The sequence below is a fragment of the Camelina sativa genome, chromosome 11 (assembly GCF_000633955.1).
Source record: "Camelina sativa cultivar DH55 chromosome 11, Cs, whole genome shotgun sequence".
In the NCBI taxonomy this organism is placed as follows: domain Eukaryota; kingdom Viridiplantae; phylum Streptophyta; class Magnoliopsida; order Brassicales; family Brassicaceae; genus Camelina; species Camelina sativa.
Genome location: NC_025695.1, coordinates 36,015,745 through 36,026,578, shown reverse-complemented (window position 1 = coordinate 36,026,578; position 10,834 = coordinate 36,015,745). Strand labels below are relative to the sequence as shown.

At 38.6% G+C, this 10,834-nt stretch overlaps 1 protein-coding gene across 1 annotated transcript; it reads left to right on the top strand.

Moving 5' to 3' along the window:
- Nucleotides 1,685–2,485, top strand: LOC109127403. Its single transcript, XM_019232040.1, has 2 exons — nucleotides 1,685–1,803; nucleotides 1,930–2,485. The coding sequence occupies exons 1-2, from the start codon at nucleotides 1,685–1,687 to the stop codon at nucleotides 2,483–2,485; spliced, it is 675 nt and encodes a 224-aa protein (XP_019087585.1).

The window sequence follows — 10,834 nt, the reverse complement described above, 5'->3', positions numbered from 1 at the left end:
TCTCTAATAGTACTTGGGTGTCCCCGGTGCACTGTGTTCCGAAGAAAGGTGGAATCACTGTTGTGAAAAAAAAAGATGAGCTTATTCCCACAAGGACAATAACAGGTCATCGAATATGTATTGACTATAGGAAGCTTAATGCGGCCTCTAGGAAAGATCACTTTCCTCTGCCTTTCATAGACCAGATGATGGAAAGGCTCGCTAACCACCCCTACTACTGTTTCCTTGACGGGTATAGTGGATTTTTCGAAATCCCTATACACCTTGCCGACCAGGAGAAAACGACATTTACCTGCCCTTATGGTACTTTTGCCTATAAAAGGATGCCCTTCGGTTTGTGCAACGCTCCTGCAACTTTTCAAAGATGTATGACGTCCAACTTTTAGGATTTAATAGAAGAGATGGTGGAGGTTTTCATGTACGACTTTTCAGTATATGGAGCCTCTTTCTCATCCTATCTTTCAAACCTCTGCAAGGTGCTCAAAAGGTGTGAAGAGACCAACCTAGTGTTAAACTGGGAAGAGTGCCACTTTATGGTTCAGGAGGGGATAGTCCTAGGCCACAAGATCTTAGAAAAGAGGATAGAGGTTGACAAAGCTAAGATTGAAGTGATGGTTCAACTGCAACCTCCTAAATCTGTGAAGGACGTCAGAAGCTTCCTAGGTCACGCATGGTTCTACAGGCAATTTATAAAGACTTCTCTAAGATTGTGCGACCATTAACGTGGCTCCTCTGCAAAGAAGCAGAATTTAATGTCGACAAAGACTGTGTAGATGCCTTCAACAAGATAAAGGAAGCTTTGGTGAATGCACCGATAGTTCAGGCACCTAATTGGGATCATCCTTTTGAGATTATGTGTGACGCATCAGATTACGCTATAGGTGCAGTGCTAGGCCAAAGGATAGATAAAAAGCTCCATGTGATCTACTACGCCAGCTGAACCATGGACGATGCCCAGACGAGGTATGCGACAACTGAAAAGGAGCTCCTTGCTGTGGTTTTTGCGTTTGAGAAATTCCGGAGTTACTTGGTCGGATCAAAAGTAATTGTTTACACGGATCATACAGCCCTAAGGCACATTTACTCAAAAAAAGACACCAAACCTAGGCTTCTCAGATGGATCCTTCTTCTGCAAGAATTTTGACATAGAGATTCTAGACAAGAAAGGAATTGAAAATGGGGTAGCAGACCATTTGTCTAGAATGAGAATTGAGGATCCACTTCCAATAGATGACTCAATACTCGAAGAGAGACTGATGCACATCGACTTCCTGGAGGAAATGAGCCACACGATGGGACACACGATAGCTTACTCGACCCCCGAGTCAACCGGGTCGATCGAGTCAGTTAAGCTACCTTGGTACTCAGATTTCGTGAACTACGTGGTGTGCGGATAAATTCCTAAGGAATATGATGCCCATAGAAAGAAGAAATTCTTTAAAGACGTCAATAGTTATTACTGGGATGAACCTTATTTATACAAAAAGGGACAAATGGCCTATTTAGACGATGTATAGCAGAGGAAGAAGTTCGAGGAGTACTTGAGCACTATCATGGGTCCGCCTATGGGGGTCATTTTGCTACTTTCAAAACCGTCCAAAAGATCCTTCAAGCTGGTCTTTGGTGGCCAACCATGTTCAAAGACGCTCAACTCTTCATAACAAGGTGTGACCCATGCCTGAAAATGGGTAACATCGGTAGGAGAAACGAAATGCCTCAACAGTCAATCTTAGAAGTCGAAGTTTTCGATGTTTGGGGAATAGATTTCATGGGACCTTTCAACCCACCCTCGAATGGAAACATGTACATCCTGGTGGTCGTCGACTAGGTCTCAAAATGGGTCGAAGCAATAACCAGCCCGACAAATGATCACAAGGTCGTAGTAAAGATGTTCAAAAGCATCATTTTCCCAAGATTTGGAATCCCTAGAGTAGTGATCAGTGACGGAGGGACCCACTTCATTAACAGAGTTTTCGATGGACTGTTACGGAAGCACGGGGTCAAGCATAAAGTTGCGACAGCTTACCCACAAACCAGTGGACAAGTGGAAGTAAGTAATAAACAGTTCAAGGCGATATTAGCCAGAATCGTGGGAATCACAAAAAAGGATTGGTCATTCAAGTTAGATGATGCGTTATGGGCTTACAGGACAGCTTACAAAACACCAATTGTGCGAACGCCCTTCCAGCTTCTTTATGGAAAAAATTGTCACCTTCCGGTTGAGGTAGAGTATAAGGCAATCTGGGCAACTAAACTCCTGAATCTAGACATAAAAACTGCTCAAGAAAGGAGAGCGATGGATCTCCACGAACTTGATGAAATAAGGTTAGAGGCTTATGATAATTCAAAGATTAACAAGGAACGAACTAAAGCCTTTCCTGACAAAAAGATCCAACACAAGGATTTGAGAGCTGGAGACAAATTCCTTTTATTTAACTCAAGGCTTCGACTGTTCCCCGGGAAACTCAAGTCGAGATGGTCATGACCCTTCTCAATTAAAGAAGTTATGCCTTATGGAGCAGTGACTTTGCTCGGGAAGGATGGGACTGAGTTTACTGTAAACGGGCAGAGAGTGAAGAAATACATGGAAAATGAGAGCACAGAGGCGGGGTCATCTCTGTATCTCACCGACCCTGCTCCAGTCTGATGAGTGTTGAAAGTCAAGCTTAGCGACTATAGCCAAGCTCACTTGGGAGGAAATCCCAACGACAGAGTTGTAAATATAACTTATGTTTTTAATTCTTTCCTCTCCTCAATATTTTCGAGCTACGAGATGCGTTACTCGATCAACCCCTTGGATGCTGATCCGAGCAAATCGTCCGTGCACATAACCGAATTCTCTGATGAGCGAATCCCGGCGCCTGCTAAAGCCGGTGATGATCCTGGGTACACATTGGCAAGCATGGAGGCTGCCACAACCTCCTTCTTCACTACCCCATGAGGTACCACTTTCATCCAAACCATTTTCTATACCATTGCATTTTGTTTCATTTTCTATGTGTGATTCTCAGATTTCTTTTTCAGACTTTTATTTACACAAGGGACTGTGTAATTTAAGTTTGGGGGAGGGTCTGAGAATGTATTTAACATTGTATTTTATTTTCTTATTTTATTATTTCAAATTTTTGCATACTAGTTTTATTCATTTGGGTCTGCATCTATTTGCATAAAAAATCCAAAAACATTTGAAATTTTTTAAAAATATATAAAAAAGAGTGTTCATGTAGTTGCATTTACATATTAGGACTGAGTCTAGATTGCTCTTTATAGGATTCTTGCATATGCATTTTAGGGGACAATGATTAAAACCACCTTGTTTAAAGTCCAATCTTAGGATTGAAGCTATAGCCTTTAATCACAGTTCATTGTTGCTAGATCAATCTTTGGAAAAAAATGAAAAATCTTTGTTTAAAACCTTGAGTCTGTTGAAAGCTTCCTCCACTTGTGTGAAACTTGCTTGAACATTGCATCATCTCTATATTATTGGACTTAACCTGAACTTAAATTATCTTGCTTATGGAATTTGAATGCTTGCTCATGGTAACTCTAAAATCGGGTTAATACTCCAATTTAGCAAACCTTTTCGTTTAAACCGAATTGTTTTTCCCTACCCTTGAACCCAAACCTTTCTTTCAAGCCTTGTTGTGAATTGTTGAGTGAGGCCTTTTCATTGTGCTATAGGTTGTGAAACCTTGAGAGTATTGAGAACGACAAGGAACTAGCTCTTGTTTTAGCTAAGTTTAGAATCATTTAGACTAGCTAATAGAAGCAATTTTGAAAGATAGGTGGTTAGCATGTTTATTTGGGGTTGGGTTGAGCAATAAAATAGAAACTAAAGAAGAGAGTCCCTAAGGTTGAGTTTAATTAGCTTTAAGTCTCTAAGTAAAAAAAAAAGGAGAAAGATCTTGCTAGTCTCCTAGAAAAAAAAAAGAGAAAACAAAAAAAAATTGGAGTTTAGCAAAGTAAGAAAAATATATATATATTTTTTAAAGAGAGCTAGATGTTTAAAGTTAAAACCTTAGGGATTATAAAAAAAAAGAGAGTTAAAATCAAGGTTGTGGGCAGTTTTACTCTAGGGTGTTTGATATATATAAAAAAGAAAGTGAATGACTAAAGGGTAGATTATCAAGAGTTAAGCTTTGTATGCCCTAATTGTTCTCAATCTTAGATATATAGTTTTCACAACTGTCTAGCATTCCTTCTTTTGAGAGTAAGCCACCCAAAGATATTGTTTGAAACCTGCCTACCAAAAAAGCCTTACCCTTGAAACCGATTGAGCTTGATTCACTTCCAATTTGCAAGAATTCGCCAAACACCTAAACGAATGTGAAAGAGATGTTATTTGGAATTGCAAGTCTTTACTGATAGTTGGAGGATGAACTAGATCGATGCATGGCAATAAGCAAGGAAAAATATTTGTAAGTATGTTGATTGATCTTAGCACCGTTAAACTATCTTTAAGGACTATAGCTTGAATCCTTTGCTTAGCACAAAAAGGTTATGAGTCCCCATTTTTAAACCTCATCCTCCTACTTCCTTGCTAGAGGACTAGTTGGATTTAAGTTTGGGGGTGTGATAACTCTCTAATTTCCATGTTTTAGACACCCTTTTCTGTCCATATTTTGCATCATATATACCCTAACCTTAGCATTTTTAGGTCATTAACTGTAGGAATTTGCATTTAGGCCATTTAGGGTGCTGCATTCTTGCATTTTGGACGAAAACAGGTGTTTTAGAGCCTAAAATGGGGGAAAACAAGGTTAAATCCGAGCATATACCCGAATGAGCTATTGAGCAGGAAGAACAGTCCGAGCCTCAACTCGAGCAAGGAGGATATAAGAGCAGGAAGAACAACCCGAGGAACTACCCGACCATATCCTCGAGCACCGCCTCGAGCAGACCCTCGGGCAGGACTTCGCAGCTAGGTTAAAAGGTTTCCATATATAAAACCCCTCTTCTTCCTCTCGCCTTAGCACGCCGCAGAAACTCAAAATAGAGAGCGAGAGCTTCTGAGAGAGAGACTGAGCGATTCAAACACTTTTTCCACTTTGTTAGGATTCGTTTTTGTTTCTTTTGCTATTCTTTTTAGATTTCGATTCTGTACTCTACTACTCTTATCCTATTTTTAATACAATGCAATTTTCATTCACTTGTGTTTTTATGCTTTCTACCATGAGATCTGAGTAGTGAAATAAAGTTTCTAAGGATGGGATAGACAAATAGGTGTCCTTGATTGGTTAGGATGTCTTAGCTTGAATGTTTATTTCATATAAGTTCCTTTCTAGATTGGTGTTCTTAATGCTATTTTCAGACCGAGAGGTTGAGATTAGATCTAGGGTGTTTTGCCATCGAGAGATGTTGTTGAAATGATTGAATCAATCAATGCTAGAGATTTACTCACTTAGCCTAAGAGATTAGGTGTGTAAGGAGTTTATTGACAATAATGAATCGGTTTGTAATGCCTGCTTGGTCATGTTTCTCCAACAAGAGTTGGATAGGGGAGTGACCAACGTTGATTGTTTCTATCACGAGAGTGTTTTAGCAAGATTTAAGAGATTCATTGTCTAGGGAGTAATTGCTTGAGGCATGTAGGACATCCCAAATTGGTCAGGAACACTTATGAGTCAATTACCCCATCCTTAGGAGCTTTCTTATCTTGATTGTTTAACTTTATTCTGTAGCTCGACCTCTTACCCGAACTGGTACTCGATCACTAGCTTCGTGTATACCTTCGATCTGTTCATCCTTGACTTCTTGATCCGATCATTCCACCCGATCCTGTACTCGAATGCTTGCATCGAGTGCTTAGGTCGTGCGGTTCTTGCCTTTTTATTTCCCTTTACTTATTTTAGGATTGTTAGATTAAACCCCAATTATTGCTTGGCTTGACTTGCTTGTCTCTGATCATATCTTATCTGCTAGCATAACAACCATTTGGATTGATAACCCTTTGTACTAACCCTGCATAGAGAATTGATACCCTGGGTAAAAATCCTCTTATCACCAACCATGAATACATCCACAACCAAAACAAGTTACAAGAAACACGAAAAACACAACCAACAATGAATCAATCAACCAAATTACACAGGAAACACATAAAAACTCAGTGGTCTCATGCTCAAATAAGCCATGGTCATGCACTCACTTTGAGAATAACGAATCTGATCCTAAAAGTACGAAAACAACTCCATAACAACCTCACCACGCCCTGAAATGAACCGACCAATATTTTAAATTTTTGTATTAAACTAGTGATCCCATACTCACTAACCACCTAACCACATTCAAATAACTAATAAACCAAACAATACCATTAAACCAATAACTAATAAACAAATAACTAATTAATCTATAACAGAATAGTTTCAACTGAGCAGAGTCATAAACCAGTAAACCAGAAACCTAGCAACATTCTAATGACTCAACTCTAGCAACCTAACAGAAGCCAGACATCACATCAATGAGCCACTAGAACATCCTCCTATTCATCGCCTTGATTCCACGATCACACTTTGCCTTTACCTGCACCGCAAACACAAATTAAGATGCATGAGTATTGTCATAAACACTTAGTAAGGTAATCCTTTCATCTACTGTGCTATACACACAAGCAATTGAGATAACTTTAACCATCAAACAACAATAAACAATGAAACCAGGTAAAACATACATAAGCCGCATCCTAAAAAGGTTGCATCAACCGATGCCAAACCCCTGCATCGGCCGACACCGATTGAGGTTGCATCGACCGACACCAAGACAGCATCGACCGATGCAAGAGTCAACTGCATTGACCGACAGTGATGTAGTACTTTTCAATCAATTAAAATTATCGAACCTCAGTTTGCAAAGATCAACACACTACAAATACACATGAATGCTTAATCTAAAGTAATACAGGAATAGGTTCTTTTGTAACAGTCTTAATTAACAAAATGGATTAAAGAAAGAGAGCAAAGCAAACTCAAAGCAATACAAACTCAAAACAAACAAGGACAATTTTAAAATCAAGATAAAACAAATGGACTGAAACTGACTTTCTTTGTGGTGTGGTGAAAGAAAGATGTATGGAATGATGATGTATGGAATGAATAGAAGTCAGGGTGTTTCAATTCCCCTTATGCAGTTGCAGTATAAGAGGTGTCAATCCTATCTGAGTGATTGTGAACAATTAAGATGTGCATATGAGTCTAAGTCAAGCCAATTGTAAAGATTGTTTGTCACTAACAATCCTAAAATGAGATATGAAATGCAGAAAGTAAAAACAACTAGAACAAGATACTAAATGCAAACAGAACAGACAAATTAAAGCTATAATGAAACTAGAACAGAGATAGACACTATGCTAATGAACTAATGCAAGACAAGTAATGAACAGGAAACTACGTGAATGCAATGGAAATGAAACAGGAATGAAACAAGACAATCACAAATCAAAAACACAAGTTCTGGGGATGAACTCGAGCAGCACTCGACCGAGTGTAGGTCGAGTACGTGGTCGAGCTAGACTTAAACGTGAAAACAGAGCAACACAAGAAAAACAGAGCAATGCTAAAACTAATCAAACAACAAGCAAGCAATGATATTTAGACTAAGATTTCAATAAACAAAGAAGGCCTTGAGGAGGGATTCATGGGCTGAGCTAATCATTGTGGTTATCTAACTTGGTCAACAAATCTCAAGCAAACTTTGAGCTGATCTCTAGACATACTATTCTAAGACATGTTTAATCCACTCTCATGGCAAGAAACAATCAAACCTATGCATTTCTAGACTTGTTCTCACAAAGAAAAGAATCTACACAAGCAGGCATTAAGCAATACATCTCAAACCAAACAAGACTTCTAATCTCTTAGCAAGCCTAATGGTAAGCTCTAGATCTAGCCTTATCTATGCTCCTTAGACATTGGTGTGATGTTAAGATGCTTGAAATCAAACCCTACCTTCTCAGATATAGGATCAGCATTAAGATCATCTAGCCTAGAAGAGATCTACAACAATCAAGCTTGACCAAATCAAACAAACCACAAGATCAACCCAGCCTAACCCATCCTCAAGGTCCTAAACAAACTACTCACAAGAACACATGGTGAAATATGTCAAAAACCCAGAAAATATTGAAACTTGCATCATTAGAAAGATGAAACAGAGATCTACAATATTGATGAAGAAATAAAACTCGAAATCTTAATATTTTGAAAGTTATGAAACAAACAAAATACAAGAATCTAGTCTTTCTTTCTTAAACAAGTACAAAATCTAAAATAAAAGAAAGTGCAAAAGGAATAAAATCTAAAAAAGGTAAAAACTAGGTTTTAGACTCTCTAAAAAGCTGGACTCTTTGGTGGCTGCAGGTACAAGGGCCTTATATAGGAGGTGAGGTGGAAGCCCTAAAAATACAAAAAGTCAAAGTAGTCAACGGCTCGGTCAACTCGACCAGTGCTCGGTCGAGTGGCTGGTCGAGCTGGCTTCTCTCGTGCATTCTCCACTCGGTCGAGTCCTCCTCAGCACACGGTCGAGTGGTGGTCGAGTGGTGCGGTCGAGTTGGACTCCGGACCTTGATTCTACAGCCTTAACTCTCTTGTTTTCTCCTCAGGATTGCTTCACTTCTCCTCAGCATTGCTTCCATGCTCCTTAAGCTCCAAAATCACCTGTTTATGCATGAAAAGATGCAAATGCAATGCAACTATACTCTAATGCATGATTAGTCCTAAAGCTACACAATAATGGCCTAAATGGATAGCAAAAGATGCAAAAGTTGTGAATAAACTAAGGGAAAACAAGGTAAAATATATGAACATCAACACCCCCAAACTTAGTCTTTGCTTGCCCTCAAGCAAATAATCAAGACAAAAGAAGGTAGGTGAGGTTTGAAAGTGGGATCTCAGCTCCTAAAGCTTGCAAATAGACTATCTAGAATCAATGTCCAAGTTACTAGTACTATGATGCAAGTTGAATGAGCTATACTTAAAGACTTTAGACAAGCATATCACAACCTTCACTGATTTGAGCCTTAGACATCCACATGCATTCAAATCAACCATTTCCTTTAACATTCATTAATCAAGAACATGAATCAATTCTATGCAATGCTTAAACTCATTTGGCTTGGCAGTAAAAGGTTTAGAGACAATGATGGTCTCTTTTTAGAGTAGGGCTTATCAATATCAAGGTTCTCTCATAAAAAATGGATTGAGCTTTAGAAGAATGCTAAAGGTAAGAACACTTAGACACATACAAGAACAAAACCTTGTCTACCCAAAGGCACCCAAAGTGTTTATCCTATCAATCTAAACCCAATTGATCCTAGTGCTACCCTTTAACTTCTTTTCTTCTTTTTCACCCTTTTCTCTTTTGGTTTTAAAGTCTTAGGAGAGGTTTCTTATTTGATCTTTCTAGTGGAATGGGGGATTCTTACTTATTTGCTATGGTTCTCTTTTCTTCTTATTCTTAAGACATATAAGCATTTTGCTAGACTTCTCTTTTCTTTCTTTCTTTTCTTTAACTAGAACCATCTTTAAACAACCTTATTCTTCCCATTCTTTCACTAGACTTTAAATTTTCTTAAACACATTCCCCTCCTAAAGACTCTAACCTTTTCTTTCTCTTTTTCCTCTTTTCTTTTCATAACAGCCAAGTCCCAAACCCAACAAGTGAACCACCTAGTCCTATCTAGTTTGAAAAATGCAAACTAGAACTACACAAGGCTTTACTCTTGTCAGTTCAAACCTAACACTTTCTACCAAGCTCAATCCCAAAAATAGGCCTCACACACACAAGAATAAACATGGCTTGAAAGAAGGTTTGGTTTAGGGGTAGGGGAACTGATTCTTAATGATGCAATCAGCTACTTGGATCAACAAGAGTGGTAAAAAGGAAGAAGATGATCCAAATATGTATATGGTATCCATGAGTTTAAAGCAATGCACACATTGATAATTGAAAGTCAATATTAGGTTCTTATAAATAGGAAATGGTTTCAAATCTCAACATGCTTCAATTTAGACCAAATGCAATGTAGGAATTCAAGGCTTGGTTCAATCTTATTCTTCTAACCACTCAACTAGCATCAAAGTACTATTAACTTGGGCATTGATCCTAGTCTAGTGAATAAACAAGCTAACAAGGGAATACTCATCATAGATCCCTAATGCAAATACTATACAATCCTACATGAAACATGCTAAACAAGATCCTAATGTGCAGTGCAAACTACATGAACACTCTTTTTTTTTTATAAAGATTTTTGCAAAAATTTTCAAATTTTTAGGGTTTTTCTATGCATTAGATGCTATGCAAGTATTAACATGATGATGCTAAAAATTTGAAATAAGAATCACAAAACACAATGTCAAATGCTATCTCAAACCCTCCCCCAAACTTAAATCACACAGTCCCTGTGTGAAAGAAATTTGATTGAGGATTCAAGATGAAAAACAAAAAACAAAACACAATGTCAAATGCAATGATATCTACAAGTGAAGGTGATAGTGGTACCTTAGGGATTGTGGAAGTAGTTGTCCACATCCATCTGCATGCTGTCATAGGAGTAGTTGGGGTCTTGTTGGTGACTTGGAGGTGGAGATTGGGGCAGCTCGACGATGGGGATCGACCGGGACTCGGTCGAGTACGTGCTCGAGTGGGGGGGTCGAGCTGGACCACGAGTCTTCTTTTCCTCTTCTATCTGGTCTCCCTTGCTTCCCTGATCATGAAAATACCCAAACCAAAATCAAAATACCAAAAACCTTAAACAATATGTACATGGATACCTTAGGGACTTCCTCCCTAGTGAGCTTGTTTAAAGTCACTAAGCTTGACTTTGGTGTCCTTT